This window comes from Elephantulus edwardii, unplaced genomic scaffold, assembly GCF_000299155.1.
Source record: "Elephantulus edwardii isolate Elephantulus edwardi_28Jun2011 unplaced genomic scaffold, EleEdw1.0 scaffold00042, whole genome shotgun sequence".
Taxonomy (NCBI): Eukaryota; Metazoa; Chordata; class Mammalia; order Macroscelidea; family Macroscelididae; genus Elephantulus; species Elephantulus edwardii.
In genome coordinates, this window is record NW_006399792.1 from 3,408,583 (window position 1) to 3,426,834 (window position 18,252).

Below are 18,252 nucleotides of genomic sequence, written 5' to 3' on the forward strand. Positions count from 1 at the left end.
ATATACATACAAATTTGTTTGCATGTATTGCTTAGAGTCAGATGCGATTCAACAGCAATTTTGGAGGTTAGTGTATTTTTTGTTAGTAGCAATAGAGTTGATGCCGACTTATGACAGCTCAGAGGTAAAGAGCAGAAATGTTCCTTAGGGTTTTTCAAAGCTGTAACTTTTCAGAAGCAGACTGCCATGTCAGTTCTGTATTCCAAAGTATCACTACATAGGAACTTCTAGATTAGGAGTTAAGCACATGATGTTTAACATCACCTACGTACCTTAGTGGTAAGGAATTGCACTGCTAATGCAAAGGTGTGTGGTTCAAATCCACCAGATATTCTGTAGGGAAAAGGTGGGCAATCTCCCAGGTGATTTATTATGTCTGGAAGCCATAGAAGAGCCAACTATAGGTCAGATCCAACTCAAAAGGACACAGCAACAACAATAAAGGGACTCTATATGGTGAAAATTGTGAGAACCAGAACCTGATGGCATAGCTTTGTTATTCCTTATCTTGCCAGTATTTTGCTTTTAACAGGGTGAAATCATATAATTTTTTCAATTGTTTGTTTATGAAAAATACTTGAGGTTTCTTCCTTGAAGTACCTATACATCATTCAGCTTTCATAGATCTTACTGTATATATCAATCAATGACTAAGCAAAGAAAGAAATAGTGAAATTCTATCATTTGAAAACCCGCTAAAGGATCAGCAATGAGTTGATTGCAACTTGATGGCACATAATATCATCTAAACACTTTTGGGCTTCAGTTAAAAAAAACTTTCTAAGAGAAATGTATAACTCTAAACAGAATAATTGAAAATTAATTGAAACAGTTGCTGCCTTGTATTTCTGTGCTTCATGTCTCACCCTAGGTCTACTCTACACCTGCCCTAATTATGGGAGACTTTTTGCCTTTTTTTTTTTTTTTTCATTGAAAAGGTCCACCACCAAGTTGCTGGAAGTCTATTATTTTATTGACATTTCTGAAATATATCATGGATCTCAGTGTATATGTAGCAATAAAATTCTCTATAATGTATGAGCGTATCTGCAGTAATTCTGAATGCTTTCCATTCTTAAAAACTTTACATTGTTATCCCTTGTCCTGAAAGACATGTTTCCCGTTACTAAGTGCTCATTTATCATCATGCATCAGCAGGGATTTAGCATTTCATTGCTAGAGTTTTGAAAAAGAATATGCAAAGAGTAGAGTAACCCTGTACATTGATAACATGTATCTTCCTATTTAAGTCTCCCATCATCCAAAATTATATAAAAAAATTCCAATCAAGTTTTCACTGAGTGATCCTATTAAAACTACTTTCAAAGGAAGTAATTATTAAATGTAATGCAGACTCCATTTTTTTTTATTTGAGTTACAACAAACTGTACTTTTGGTTTTTTGTTGCAGTACGTCTTATATTAGGAAGCTCTAGTGGCTTAGTCTGTAGCAAATTGTGCTGCTAAACCAGAAGTACTGCCTCTCCTGGTGATTCAAATCCCACCAGCAGCTCAGTGGGATATATAGAGTAATCTCCTCCTCTGTGATTTACAGCCTCTTGGAAACTATTGGAAGGTATGGAGTTTATCTTTCTATATGCCTTTTCTAGCCATTAATTGACTTTGCTATGTCGCATGTTAGATAATTCACAAGCGGATTGGCCAGTCTCAACAATCTACAAAGGGATTGGCCAGACTTGCCAATAAAATCAGAAGCTCTAGCCTCTGAGACAGATCTTCTGGTGCCATTGAAGAGAAAGCAAGACAATGGAGGACACCTTTGCTACTCCAGCTACACCTATGGAACAATACCTATGTCCAAACTGAAGACCTGACATGAGACGGGACCTTGAGGAGGAACTGCAACTTTTTGACAACAAGGAGTGGGAAGCCAATATTGGCAGGACTGAGGACTTGGGAATACAGGCCTGAAGTCTCAAGACTGAGGTGGCTGCATGCACGTTTCAGGAGCTATCTTGACTGTATTCTGTAATTAATCTGTATTATAAACTTTTGAATTCCCCAGTAAGGCTCTGTAGTTCTATGTGGTCTATGAGCTATGACATTGGATTTTGCACCCAAAAAAGAACACTGATGAGATGAATTGATTCAGTGACTGGAGAAAAAGGGGTAGGTGTGTCAGAGACAATAAGGTTGGCTCAGGATAGAGCAGTGCTTAGAGCACTGTACATAGAGTCACTATGAGTTTCAAGCATCTCAATGGCATAATACAACAACAACAAACTACACATAAGTTATTGCTGTGTACTACAGAGTACCAAAGCTGACTCTCCAGCAGGTTTTCAGAAGCAGTTAATTGGGAGGAGATGGCCCATTATTCTCCAGTGGAGCAGCTTCAAACCATGTCCCTTTGGGATTGCAATGCAGGTTTTTGCAACTATATAATGTTTCAACTACCAAAGAGAAATACAGTATTTCTAAAGAGATTGATAAGAAAAATAATAAGCAATATTAATGAAAGACTTGAGATATTTGGTTTATGTCAGAGAAAGCAACCCCATTATAAATTAAAGAATATATATATATATATATATATATATATATATATATATATCCATCTAGAATCTCCATAAGGAGTTGCTCTGCTAGCTCAAAAGCTGTGCCTTTCTGGAAGTTCAGGTACACCAAATATCCTGTAGGAGTGTGGGTAGTGTTTCTTATTATAGGAATTAGTTTATTTTGCTATTGATATTGCTAATAGCCCATCTGTGGAGTTAGGGGAGGTCAGATGACTCCACTTCCATGCTGGCTACATTGTTTTTCAAGGTTTATTCAACACAGCCATTTTCATTCTCATTTAATCTATTTTTATGCTAATTTAATCCTCCTTTTATCAGTGGAGATTAACAAACTCCTCATTCTCTATTCATCTCTTCATAGCTCCTCCCTTTCTACTAACAGCAAAATATAACCTTAAAAATATTTTCTCTGTGCCAAACAGAGGTCACTGAATTCTTAAAAGCTTGTGAGTTAAATACTCACTCTTACTGGTGTCTAGTAGGAACCAACTCATAGCTGATCTTCCACGGGTTTTCTGAGGCTGTAAATTGCTTGAGAGGACAGCTCAGGACAGCTGGTGCATTTGAACCAGCATAGAAGCATAGCTTTGGGGTTAGCAGCACAACTCCCCAGGCCTAAGCTACTTTATGAGAAATCAAGAACTACAGAGAAAGAGTTTTCCTAAAGTGAACCTCCTGCTCATTACTTACATATGGTGAAACTAGGATTTGAACTTGACCCTTTATAATTTCAGAGCCATCATAATCTCTAAGGCATCTTGTCCCTCATTAGAAAGCTAAGATACCTTCTTTGGCAGGTACAAGCTCCAGATTTTCCTCACCTCTTTATCCTGGACTCATATTCTATCTTCTGTTTGGTCATTTCTTGTTTCAGGCTTGAAACTAAGCTGTGCAGGGCACTGTGGTTGCTAGTGTTGTTACCAACAAATGTCTCACTGTTGTCACTGCTGCTGGTGGCACGACTACTTCTACCTCCCACACTCCTTCGGTCACTTTTGTTTTCATAGTCTCCAGGGTGGGAAAGATCGTCCTGTGGTGGACCATCTAAAACAGGGTCCTCAAAGTTTCCACCATAAAAGTCTTGTTCTGGGCAAGTAGTTGTGGAGGAACGACAGGAATTGGAGTTCTCAGGGAGGGAGATTTCGCAAGAAGAAGTAGACCACGTGGCACTGTCGACACTCTGCTTGTCATCAACGTTCATCATGGAGAACTGCTGATGGACGTTATCATAAGTAGAGAGCCTGTTGTGCTGGCTGGACTCTCCTGCTTGATCTTTCTGCTTATTGTCCCTTAGAGTCACATACCCATTGGGCAACCAGCTCATGCCGCGACCATTCATGGGGTTCCCAAGAGTATCCGTGTTCAAAATGCCCATGCGTACTGTTCCATTTTGCACACTGTGGGTGCCCATCTTGGTACCAGATCCCTTCAATGAAGAGTTCCTTCTGGCTTGCAAGCTCCCATTGGGGGTGGTTTGGGTTTTCTCCAGACATTCTGCATTACTACTGCTGAAGGACCCATTTGTGACTATTCCACTGCCCTTATTGAAAGCTGGGTTCTTTTTGACCATGAGAGGAGGACTCCTAGAGACATCCAGCTTGTGAACACTATTCCGTGGGCTGTTGGTTTTGCTGCCTGATAAAGCCGTGGGAGATCCATTGTCCACACCACACCTCTGCGGGGATTCTGACTTGTCCCAAGAACATTGCCTGCCAGGGCTGTCTTTGGTATTATTATTTTCCTTATTCTGTAACTGACCCATGGTTGCTTTCTTCTGTATTTCATTGTTGTTGTTGCCCACTCCATCTTGAGGCTTGCTTTGGAGTTCCACATCTTTCGGGAAGAGGCAATCGTGTTTGCTAATCATCATTGACATCAACTGCTGTACCACCACAGTGCCTGAAAGAACATAAGAAACAAAGCATTAATGAGCAAGAAGCTTTGGTTTATTTTCCACTTTGAATTCAATTAGCAAAGAACCACTTTTAGGTACACATAAAGCATGACACTTAGCAGTGCTGACCCATAGACTGAAGCTAAATTTCTTGTGTATTTATTATTTTCCATGAACTTTGCCAAATAATTTTGCTAGCTTATTTGTATTTTAAAACAATTTCATGGATAGTTGTTGCTATTATCATTGCCCTATAAAAGTTAAGAAACTTGACCAAAGCTAAAAGATAATTAAGGAGCAGATACATAAATGTGGGGAATTTTCAGCCATCGTTTCTTCCAAACTTTAGTTCTAATCACTAGAATCTTAATCACTATACAATATTTCTTGCAAGTTTGACATTTAATTATGGGGGGGGGAATATCCTCAGAAGGTAATCATGCAAATCATCAAAGTCCTTTAATGAGACCTCTACATAAAACAAACAATGGCCCTGTGGCTAATGCATTTGACTATGAGTCAAAAATCCTTGGTTTGAATCCACTGGCTTTTCAGCAAATCAAAGATGAAGCACACTACTCCTGTAAAGACTTAAAGCCTTGGAATCTATATGGATTATTATATTCTACTATGTTCCATAAGAAGCTCTGGTGGTCTAGTATTAAGAAGCTATGCTGGAATTCTAAAGACATGTGGTTCAAATCCACCAGTTCAATCTCCTGTGTGATTAGCTGCCTCTGAAAACTCTCTGGAAGGTCAGCTATCGGTCAGTTGTGACTAGATGGTACATAACATCATGCCTTGTGGTTATCTCTATGAGTTGTCATCAGCTTGATTGCAATGTGTACTTGTATTTGGTCTAAAGAAGACCCTACACAACCTTTAGGTGATATATGACTTATCTTTCTAATGTTGCAAGACAATGAAGTTCTAAATTGCATTTGACCATAATTCAACAACTTATAGAATTTTATGTTTTAACATCCAAAATGATTGATTAACAAACTCTAAACATCCTCTCCTCAAAAAGTAATGAAAAGAGTGACAAAAGTTTTCACACTCAATTTTTGAGGACTCTGGAAATTAGCTAAAGTTTCTAGTAAACCAGAGAGTACTACTATTTGAGAAAAAATCAGCTAACTCTCAGTAAGATTACGTAGGATTTTAACTTGCCTTATTCTCACTGCCTTTTCCTCAGCTTTGTAGAAGCTTTGAAAATCCCTTTCCTATATCACAGTAGAAGCCAGTCAACTATCAGTCATCGAAATGGAAAAGTCAAAACTGGAACTTCGTCAAAGCCCAGATCTCACATAATCGTTTTTATGTCCCTGTGGAATGGTTCTCTGGAAGATCCTACTCTCAAGGCTTATCTTTGTTTGATCTGACTAGGAACTTTGCTTGTGTGATCAGCATTTCTCCCAGAGGCATTTGTCAAAAACAAGCAACACCATTTCTGTTTAACTTCAGAGATGCTTGAAGCTTTGACCATCAGTTGGAGCAAACAATAAGCTATACAAAATTCATAAAAAAGAAAATCTGGAGAATAAAGTATACACAAGGGACTTTGAAAAACTCTAGTATATTTCTAGGAATTTAGAAGAATACATGCATATTTAGGGTTTGTTTGGGTATCTTGGGCTGTTTACATATTTAGGGGCAATCAAGAAAATTCTAAGCTCTCATTTTTTAAATTAACTTTGAGGTTCTGCAAAAGAAGGAACTTAAATCCAAGGAAAAGTTGCAAACTTTTTGGCTGTGTGGTTTGCTCTGAAAACATACACAAATGTCCTTGACAAGGACCAGGGAGACTTAATTGGTTTCAGGCATTTAAGTAAATTTCTGTCCAATGATTAGCTCAGTATTAACCTAGACAAGCCTATATTGTGTGTTGTGGCCACTCCTACATACAATATAAATTTTCAAGAATTAATTACATTTAAAAGTCTTTAAACAAACTAACAATGGCAACAAACAGCAAAAAACTACAAATTTTCCAGAGGGGTAAATTCTGATTTATAAATCTCTCATGTTATTTTATTATTTAAATGTCAACTTCTCAAATCTTAGAGCAAACAACACAAAAAAAGGGGAAAAAAACCCACTGTGTAGAAATTGACTTTGAAGAAGTCCAGATGTGGGATTAAGCAGACAAAGACTTTCAATTAGTTACTATAATGTGTCAAAATAGCATAAGGGAATCATTACTAAAGAACTGAAGGAAACAAGTAAAACATCAATTTCTCACAAAAGTATAAATAGCAATAAGGAGACAGAGTTTATAAAAAAGAATCAAATAAAATTTCTGAAATTAAAAAGTACAATGATAAAAATGAAAATTAATCAGCCTTAATAAAGAACCAGTATGCTTGAAGGTAGATCAATTGATAGTCACTCTGAGAAACAGGAATAAAAATGAACAGATTCTCAGATCTGTTCTTTGTTGGTATTGTTCAGTACCATCAAGCATAACACACATACATAAATAATGGTAATCTTAGGAGATAAAGAAGAGACAAAGAGAATACTTGAATAAATAATGGCTAAAGTCTTCAAATTTAGTAAAAAAACTATACACATCAAAGGAACTGATGGGGTAAAAACAAAAGAGACCTATATATAGAAATGTAGAGTCAAATTTATCTTGGGACAGGGATAATGTAATTTAAAGTATGTTTTATTGTTGCTACTGTTTTGTTATGTGTCCTCAAGTTGCCTGAAACTCTTAACAACCCCTTATACTTTAGCTCTGAACATAGCCCTATCCTGAGCCAATCTCATCATCTTTGATAGACCTAATACCATTTTTTTCAGTCAGTGAATCAATCCATCTCATCCTGGGTCTTCCTTTCCCACATTGTCCCTCCACCCTTCCAAGCATGATATACCATTACAAGCATGATGTCTTTCTCCAAGAACTGGTCCTTCTTGACCACATGCCCAAAATATGTGTGACAGAGTTTCAAAATCTTTGCTTCTAGGGAACAGCTTGGTTTCATCCTCTCCAGGAGATTTGTTTGTTCTCCTGGCAGTCCACAGTATGTTCAACTCACCTCTTTATCACTCCAATTCAAAGGCATCTATTCTTCTTCTATCATCCTTAGCAAGAGTTTAATTATGGAGCCATGCAAGCTGAAGCTATTAACAATCTCAGTATCTTCATTATCTATCATGATGCTGCCAATCGTTCCAGTGGTAAGAATCTTTGTTTTCTTGACATTGCGCTTCAATCCATATCTTCTTGTGGTGCTTGAGTATTTTACAAATTCTAGATATAAGACCCTTATCAAACAGGTGACTACCAAATATTTTTCCCCCAGTCTGTGACTTCCTCTTTTACCCTGTTGAGAAGTTTTTGGATGTGCATAGACATTTTAACCTTAGAAGATCCCATACATCTATTTACCCTTTCCTGGTTGTAGGTTTTCCAGGATGCTTGGAAGACTGTTTATGTTTTGGATTAGAGCTTCTAGAGTTCTTCCAAGCTCTTCTCTAATGAAGTTTATAGTCCTTAGTTTTAGTTCTAGGTCCTTGATCCACTTTGAGTTGGTTTTTGTACATAGAATGAGATGTGGATCTTGCTTGAAGTTTTCTACAGACATTTTCCAATTTTGCCAAAACCATTTGTTAAAAAGGCTGTAATTTCCCCAATTAACTGATTTCATCTCCTTGTCAAAAATCAGTTGACCATAGGTAGATGGGCTGATTTTTGGATTCTCAATTGTATTCCATTGATCTATGTGTCTGTCATTGTACCAGTACCACTCTGTCTTAACCACCACGGCAGTGTAGTAGGATTTGAAACCAGGGAATGAGATGCTTTCTACTTTGTTTCTCTTTTTAAGGAGTGTTTTGCTTTTGGAGGGCCTCTTTCTATTCCAAATGAAATTTGAGATTGCCTTTTCCATCTCATTGAAGAATGGAATTGGTATTTGTATTGGGATTGCATTGAGTGTGTAATTTGCCTTTGGAAGTATAGTAATTTTCACAATATTGAGTCTTCCTATCCATGAGCAAGGGATATTCTTCCATTTCTCCAGGTCTCTTTTTGTTTCTTGTAGTAATGTTTTGTAATTTCCTTTGAATAAATCTTTTGTGCTTCTGATTAGACTTACTCCCAATTATTTAATGTTATGATTAACTATTGCAAAGGGTATTGTTTTTCTTAGCTCCAGTTTTGTATTCTCTTTGTCACTGTAGAGAAATCCAATTGATTTTTGTATGTTGGTCTTATATACTGCCGCTTGGCTGAATTGGTCAACTATGTCCAGTAGTTTTCTTGCTGAGTCTTTAGGATTTAAAGAGTCTGATCTCAATCATATTTTGCTTGCTATTTCAAAGTATGAATTAGAAACCAATGCCTTAATAAGCCATAGAAAATATCTCAGAATACAATGGATAGAAAAATTGATTTGTTATTAGCAGTTATTAAAATTAGTTGCTTTACTGAATTTTATGACAGCCTAAAAGTTTAATGTGCATTTATATATATTTCTCGAATGTATCTGAACTCGTATCTTCTATAATTGGATGCAATCAGCAGCTAAACTTCTATAATAGAAGTTGACAGTTCTCACTGCCTAAAGCTTTATTTTTTCCCAAGAATTCACAATAAAATCTCATTATTGTCTAATGCATAGTAAGCTTTTCTGTTTTGACTTAAACTGTATCAATTTGATGAATTAAATATTGTCCAGACCATAATGATGTTATTATACGCCATTGAGTTTACTGCAACTCCTAGCAACTCACTGCAACTCCTAGCAACTCAGTGAACAATAGTTCTGAATTCTATCCTATTTTGAGCCAATCTCACAGACTTCGATACCCCAACTCCCATTCCCCCAGTTACTGTGTCACTCCATCTTCTTCAGGGTATTCTTCTCCTGTGCTGACCCTCTATACTTTCAAGTATAATGTCCTTCTCCAAGGACTATTGCCTCCTGGATACATGTCCATAATATGTGAGACAGAGCTTCAAAATCCTTGCCTTCAAAGAGTAACTTGGTTTTACCCTCTCCAGGATAGATTTCTTTGTTCACTTGGCAGTCCATGGTACATTCAATACTCTTCTCCAGTACCATAATTCAAAGGTATTGATTCCTCTTCTGTCAGCCTTATTCACTCTGATGTATAGCAAGTAATTGCAAAGAGCATGGTCTGGATCAGGCGCACTTTAGTTAGGTTTTTTCTTTTTAATTTTATTAATTTTAATGAACATTTGCAGAGATTGTGGATTTTCATTCATTCATTGTTGTGCTTTTTTCTTTACCCCCCCCTCCCTCCAGTTTGTTCCTCTCTTTGAAAAGCATATGAACGTACAGCTAAGCACAATTGATAGCAGTGCATCTAAATTCCAAAATAGTCTATGTGTTTCCTATTGCCAAAGGGGCCCTTTAGAGTAGTGAGAGAAGATCTTCACCCTGAAACCCACAGCGTCCCTTTTCAGCAGAAAGTAGCTAAGAGAATACGCCATCCCCTTTTCCTTATGAATCAGGGTGAAATCTCTCTCAGGGAGGAGTGACAGGGAATGGCAAAGGACGCACTGACAAAGGAGATTAATCAGAACTGGCTCTGACAAGCACTGTGGCAATGGGACAATTAAAACAGACTTTCAAGGAGAAAAAAAAAGGAACGAACTGGGGAGGGGGCTAGAGAAAATAGTGCAGCAATGAATGAATGGAAACCCAAAATCTTTGTAAATGTCCATTAAAATTAATAAAATTTGATAAAAAAAGAAAAAGATAAGCTTCTTCGTTGGTAAACAATCCCCCCATCCCTGCCCCAGCCACCACCCCCCAAATACACTCCACTATGCAACCTCAATTCTGGATTACTGTGATAATCATAACATGCTATCATATATCACTTTTAAACTATTCTCTCCCTCAGCTGTTTCAATTCAGTATACATAGTCTATCCATATCTATTTTTCTCAGTCTTACCCCAACCCTGATGTCAATCACTTTCTACGACAGTGGCACCAGGCAGTATTTGCACTTTAGTTTTAGACTGACATTGTTCTTCAGCACTCTGGAGGTGTCCCTGACAGCAGTCTTTCCCAGTGAAATTTATCTTTTGATTTCTTGACTGCTAGAGCCAAGAATATTGATTATAGTTCTGAAATGAAATAGCTAACAATCTCAGTCTCTTCCTCTTCTATCATCATGCTGCCATTTGGCCCAGTGTTGAGAATGTTTGTTTTCTTGATGTTGAAATTAAATACATATTTAAGACTGCAGTCTTTGACTTTCTACAGCAAACATTGTTGTTATTAGGTACCACTGAGTTGCCTAAGACTCATGGCGACCTACGAACAACATCTCTGAAACTTTCCCGTCTACACCATTCTCATAATCTCTAATATGCTTAAACCTGTTGTTACAGTCACTGTGTCATCCCATCTTGTTGGAGGACTGCCATTATCTTTCTAACTCTCTATTTTTCACAGGATGATGCCTTTTTCAAAGGACAAATGGAAATGTTGTTTTTATCATATTGATAGGAATATGAAGATACCTGATAAACACACATTGCTATGATTGTCACTGTTGTTAGGCACTATTGAATCAATCAACATTCTTAATGACCTTATGAATAGCAGAACTAGATTGAGGTGTTTCTTCTTTTTCTAACTGACCTTCTACTTTTCTAACATGGTATCTTTCTTCAGGTGCTGGCCCTTTTGAAAACATACACAAATATGTGAGATGAAGTCCCACCATTTTGCTTCTAAAGAGCATCATGTCAAATCTGTTTGATCTTTTGACAATCCTTATTACAATCAATAGCTTCCACCAACAATACAATCCAATAGCATTAATTCTTTAGAATTCCTTATTTATTAGCGAGTTTTCACCTTCCAATGAGATGGATGAAATTCCCTGCCTTTGGTCATGCTCACCCTACTAACTTTAGCATGTTAAAGGTTAAAGCACATGAAAGATGCTAGCTTTCTATGGGTTACATTTCAACATCAAGAAAGCAAAAGTCCTCACCAACTACACTAATAGACAACATTGTGAAAGATGCAGAAAAGACTGAAGTTCTCAATGATTTCATTTTACTCAGAGCTGTAACCAGCACTCCTGTTAGCAGCAACTAAAAATTCAAAAGATGTGTTGCATTAGGATATCTGCAGTCAAGGGCTTCTCCAAAGTTCTAAAAAGCAAGGGGGTCAGTTTAAAGGCTAAATGCACTTGACTCAAGAACTACTCTTTGGTATTTTTTAATAGCTTCCTATCTATTTGAAAGCTGGACAATGACTAAAGAAGATAGATAAAGAATTGATACCTTTGAGTTGTGGTGATGGTGAAGGGTATCGAATATAAAGGACTGCCAAAAGAACAAACAAATCTGTCTTAAAGACAGAATAGTCAGATAGCTCCTTAAAGGCAAAGACAGTGAAACTTCATTTCACTTACTCTTGCATTTTTTCTGAAGGAACAAGTTTTTCAAGAGAGACATTGTCAAAAAAGATAGAGTCAGAGAAAAAGAGGAAGACTTTCAGCAAGATGGGTTGACACAGTGACTTTAACAATGATCATGAACATATCATGAGGATGGTGTAGAAAAAGGGAAGATTTAAATCTGCTGTTCATAGAGTCACTATGCATTATTGTTGACTTGATGTCATCTAATAGTAACATGTATAACGTAGGGCAAGAGTCTAGAAGCTCAGGTTCATAAACAGAAAGTCATTCTGAACACAGTGAGTTTCACTATATAATTCCACTATGACTTCTAACTTTTCTTTCCTACCTCATTCTAAGAGATGATAGAGTATTATAAAATTCAAATAATATCTCATTAATATTTTCCTAAAATTTACCAGACTTCATCCTGTTGTTGTTGTCGTTGTTAGGTGCTGTCGAGTCAAGTACACCTCAGAGCCCTATGAACAAAAGATGTGTTCATAAAAAAAACAAGTGTGCAATCCTCACACTTCCTGGCACACAAAAGCCCACTGCAGCAGTCACTGTGTCAATCCACCTGATTGACAGTCTCCTTCTTCCTTCTCCAAGGAATAGCAACTTCTAGAACATGGCCAAAGTATGTGAAGCTAAACCTTCATCATTCATGCCTCCAAAGAGCACGCCAACTGCATTCTTTCCAAGATATATTTATTTGTTCTCTTGGTTGTCCATGGGATGTTCAGTGCTCTTCTCCAACATCACAGCTCAAAGGCGTCATTCCTGCCCCCTCCAGTCCCCATCATATTACAATTTAAAATTGTTATTTAGATTTACTTGTGACAGAGCAAAATTATGGAAATTTAAGTGGAAGTCAAAATCTTAGACCTTTCAATTAGGGGACATTGTCAGAGAATAAAATCAACATAATTGAGTGATTACAGACCAAATAAAGTGAGTAAAACTGCTGCAATGGGCTCTTGTGTGTCAGGAAGTGTGAGGATGGTGCAGGGTAGAACAGGGTTCAGATCTTTTGTTCATGGGGATGCTATGAGTTGTACTTGACTCGACAGCACCTATCACCAACAAAAGTTGAGTGATAGATTTTATTCCAGACGAAGTAAAGTGAGTAAAACTAGAAATAATTATTATTTCTCCTTCTCTCTCATATATTAAATTAATAAATGTTTAATTAGGTTAATTAGAAAAAAAAAATAGTGTTGCAAGCAATAACTAAAAGTACAAAGAGTGCCCAGACAATGAGGCTGCTACAAACAAACATAAGTGGTGGTTTGCTATAGAAAAAATCAAGAACACCTTCTACTTTGGAAACCAAGAGTTCTTTCATGTTTAAGTTCATATATAAGTAGGCAGCACTGCTTTATAGAGGTTCATATTTCTGAACCCCTCCCAAAAAATTAATACCAAAAATTTTTAAGAAACCATATCAATTGAAAATAATTTTTAATTTTCTGATGACTGTATTCGCCTCACCATATGAGATAGAGTTTTCCATTTCAAATAGAATATTTTAGGAATGATTTGTGTAAATTTCTTTTATTCTTATAAGACTACCAAGGAATCATTTTTTAAAATTTTGTATTTTATGTTGGTTTGCTTACAAAGTTCTTGTACACTGTGTTTCACACTATTCTTCATCACAGTGTGTTTTATGCAATCATTCTCATTCATTATGATTTATAAAATTAATCACCATTGAACCATGCCCACCATTACCTTTCCAGATCCCTACCACGAATCATTTGAAAAATATTTGGTAAATTAAAGAAAAATACTGCCAGAGAGAAGATTTTACACTTAAGGAAACTGAGTTATTAAATGTAACTGCTATGGATTTATCTATTGTTCAGAGGCTTATCAGATGATTCTTCTATGGAGAGGATGTTCCATAATCATTTATTTACCTTCCATGATGGTCAAAGGATCTTCCACTTTAGGGCGTAGGATATTAGGGCCAAAGACAGTTGCCAAGTTCTGCACACTCATTTTGTTAACTCCCGAATAGGACTGTACTTCATCCAAGAATCTGTTCATTGTAAGAATATGAAAAGAACAAGATAAGAGAAAATATGTTATTAAAAAACAGATCACTGGGAGATATATGAACTGGCATGATGTTCAAGGGAGATTTAGAAGAATAGTATTATTTAGAAAGTCTAACAACACTCAAATATGGGACAAAAATTATGGCAAGTTATTAAAAGGCCTAAATTTAAGGGGTCATATAAAATATCACTTCAAGCCTGGAAAACTTGGGTTTTGACCATCACGAGAATAAACACTCTATTTGAATAATGCTAATATGAACTTGGAAGCCAAGAACATGAATTCATTTATAAAGCCTCAATACAGCATTACATTTGTATTCATATTTAAGGATTGTAAAGATCATCTGGAACCATCCTTTATTTTAGAGAGGAAGAATTGATTGTGTGTGTATCTGTGTATAAGAGAAATAGAGAGATAATTAATAAGGAGAGGAGAAAAAATAATGCCTTTGAATTACTTGTAAAGTACATTGGTGAAGAATATTTAATATATCATGGTCTATTAAAAAAAACTGGGACACTGATGTGCCAAATGTGGTAATGGTTACCCATGGTGGACAGTGTTTGCTGGAGTTTCCCGATTAAAACAAGCCTGGAAGCAGGAGAGACATCCACTTCCGAAATGGCTTGCCTCTGGAAACTCTATGTACAAACAGTGCTCAGGCCTTTTGTTCATAGGGTTGCTATGAGTTGTCTACGACTTGACAGCACCTAGCAACAACAACAACAACATTGAAAAAAACAGATAAACATGCCCTGTAAGAAGTATATCCTGTTTATCCTTAGAAGCAAGAATGGTAAAATGTCCTCTTACATATTTTAGGCATATAATCAGGACAGATCAGTCTTTGGATAAAGATCTCAAACTTGAAAAACGGTAGGGAAAATGAAGGAGTGAAAGACTCTTAATGAGATGGACTGATGCATTGACACAATAACTACAACAATAGCACAAAAGAGATTATGAAGATGAACAAGAGTTGGGTAATGTTTCAGTTTGTTATCCAAATATGAATTGGAGTTGACTCAATGGAAGCCAACAATATAAACATATTTCTAAGTATCATATGAATAATCTATTCAAAGAACATATAAAATATATTTAAATTAAAAACTAAGTTATATTTATATAAAACTACAAAAACAATTTTTAAATTTATTAATTGTTAAAAACTAAAAGCTGTGTGTGGGGGGAATGTGTACCAATGAGGGAGTTTTTCTTTTGCTTTTCAAGGAGAGGAGCAAATGGGGGGGGAGGGTTTGTGCAGGGAGAAGGGTGCAACAATGAATGAATGGAATCCCAAAATCTCTGTAGATGTTCATTGAAATGAAAAATAAACAACCTAAATTTAAAAAAAAATATACTTAGGAGTAATTAAAGAAGCAGATACATATTAAAACAAAAAAACGAAAAGCTACTGAATGGCATCAATTAGTTGTTGTTTTAAATAGCATCAAGTCAACTATGACTAATACCAACATGAAGATCAACAGGTCAGAAACTTGCCCTACCATGAACCCTCCTTATAATCTCCCACATATTTGAGCTCACTGTCACAGTCACTTTGTTGTTGTACTCTCCTTCACTTATTCTCTACCTTTCACAGCATGATAATCTTTTTTCAAGGACTAGTTCCTCCTGATAACATTGCCCAAATAGACAAAGTTTCCCCAAGCTTGTCTCTAAGAAGCATGATAGTTGCACTTCTTTCAAGATAGATGTGTTTCTCCTTTTCACAGTCCATGAGATATTCAACACTCTTCTCGAAAATCACAACTCAAAAGCATCAGTTCTGCCATGCCTTCTTTATTACTAAACTTTTCCATGCATATTAAGCATTTGAAAATACTCTGGTTTGGATCAGGTACATCTTGGTTTTGAAACAATATTGCTCTTTTTTTTTTCTTCTAACTTCATATATTAAAATAACTGGTACACTTAGTGGATTTTTTTTTATTAAGGTCAATGTACATTCATAGAGATTTTGGATTTCCAATCATTCATTGTTGCACTTTTCTCCCTGCCCACCGCCCCCACCCCCAGTTTGCTCTTCTCCTTGAAAGGCAAAAGAAAAACTCCTTCATTGGTATACAATTCCCCCCCTCACCCGCACCCCAAGTATACTCCACTCTGCAACCCTCATTCGGAACTCTTATGATAATCATAACGCCTTAAAAAAATACTGCTTTTAAACTGTTTAAACTGTTTTCTCCCTCACTGGCTTCAATGCATAATTTATCCAGTTTTTCTCAGTCTTATCTCAACCCTGATGTCAGTCTCATTCTACAACAGTGGCATCATGCAGTATTTGTCCTTCTGTGATTGAGATATTTCACTCAGCATAGTGCCCTCCAGGTGTAGATTAAGGATCCAAATAAAATGAAATATTTGAAAAGTCCAATATTTTATCCAACTATCATCATGATGTTGCCTGTTGGTCCAAGTAATATGGATTTTATTTTTTTAATGCTGAGATATAATCATACTGAAGTCTGTAGTCTTTCATCTTCTACAGTAAGTGCTTCAATACTTCTTCACTTACTGCAAGTAAGGATGTGCCATTTGTATAATGTAGGGTGTTGATGAGCCATATTCTTCTTTACATAGCTTCTCAAATTATTTGCTCAGTATATAGATTTAATAGGTTTGGAGAAAGGATATAATCCTGATACACACGTTTTTTGATTTTAAACTATGTGGTGTTCCTTTGTTCTGGTAATACAATTACTTCTTGGTTTGTATAGTTTTCACATGAACATAATTAAGTATTCCAGGATTCTAATTTTTCCCAATTTAGTCATAATTTATTATGATCCACCTAGTCAAACACCTTTGCATAGTCCAAAAAGCACAAGTAAACCTAATTGTCATTCTCTGATTTCAGGAAAGAACTATCTGAAATCAGCAATGATATTCCTCGGGTCATGCTCTCTTCTAAATCCAGGTTGAATTTCTGAAGTTCCCTGTCAATGTGCTGTTCCAATAATTTTTTTGGGTGACATTTTATTGATTTAAATTCTACACAATTCGTGCATTTAAAGTATACAATTCAATGGCTTTTAGTATTCACACAGTAGTACCATCACAATAAATTTTAGAACATTTTCATCAACTCCTATCCTTAAACTTTTACTAGACAATATCCTGTATCTTTGGATTTGCCTGGTTTTAGTATTCATAGCAATGAAATAATAGAACATATATGTTTTTATGGCAGGTTTCTTTCACTTAGCATATTTCTAAGGTTCACAATGTAGTGTGCACGAATCAAGTAATACTTCATACCTTGTTATGGATGAACAATCAATTATATGAATATACAGGCAGTTTCCAGGTAACAAATAATTTATCTACAACTTCTATTTGGTTTTTACTCTTAAGTAAATTTTTCCTCTTTGGACAAGAAAGATCTAATAATTTTTGAATAATCTTCAGCAATATTTTACTTGCATTTAACTTTAAATATATTGTTGAATCGTTTCCACACTCTGTTGGATCACTTTATCAATAGATTTTGTATTTACAACTATTTCCTTTCTCACCAATATTTATTTGTCCAAGAACTTCATTATTTAATGGTTTATAATGAAATTAATGTGATAAAGAGGAAATAATAAGAATACAAATATATTTTTGCATCATATATTTGGAAGGTAGTATCAGGTTCTTCTCTAAGAACACAAAGTAAATGTCAGAGAAAATATTTGAATCCTGGTTTTGGAGTCCAGTGTCTCGCTTACTGTTAAATACTACACAATGAATTGAAAAATGAGCCCATTTCCATATATTCCATTTATACACAGCCCATAATGTAGCAAACGGAAGGGTAAGAAGTCAAATTATCTCTTACTGGAGAGACTGAAAATAATATCTTGATAAAATATTGCAAAAGGGGTTAAGTTTTTCTAAGCAATGCCATACTTTCTATAACAACACTGTTTACTAACCAATATTAAACACCAAGAGATTATGTTAGTTGCTTTTTAATTTCTACTAATTAAATATTACAATGAAATTCACATTGTCTGTTATTGGCTTAAAAGTCCATTGTTTATAATTAGCTGAAAATATATCCATTGTTGTTGTTAGTTGCTATCACGTTGAGTGTGACTCATAGTGATCCTGTGAACAAGAGTTCTGAATCCTGTTCTATCTTATGCCATATTCACAATCTGACACACGTGAGACAATTCCAGCAGTCACTGGGTCAATCTACCTTGTTGAGGGTCTTCCTTTCCTTTACTGTCCTTCCACCTTTCCAAGTATGATGTCCCTTTCCAAAGAACAGCCTTGCCTATCAACATGCCCAGTGTATATATGAGATAAAGCCTCATCATTTT

At 36.0% G+C, this 18,252-nt stretch overlaps 1 protein-coding gene across 4 annotated transcripts in view; it reads right to left on the reverse strand.

Moving 5' to 3' along the window:
• ARHGAP24 (Rho GTPase activating protein 24) overlaps positions 1-18,252 on the reverse strand; it is a 654,088-nt gene that overhangs the window by 10,537 nt on the left and 625,299 nt on the right. For all 4 annotated transcript variants that reach the window (XM_006885250.1, XM_006885252.1, XM_006885251.1 and 1 more), the window contains 2 exons: positions 13,768-13,889; positions 3,361-4,438 (listed from right to left, as the gene is read on the reverse strand). In XM_006885250.1, the coding sequence (XP_006885312.1) occupies positions 3,361-4,438; positions 13,768-13,889 (1,200 nt within the window). The remainder of the gene's footprint in view (positions 1-3,360; positions 4,439-13,767; positions 13,890-18,252) is intronic.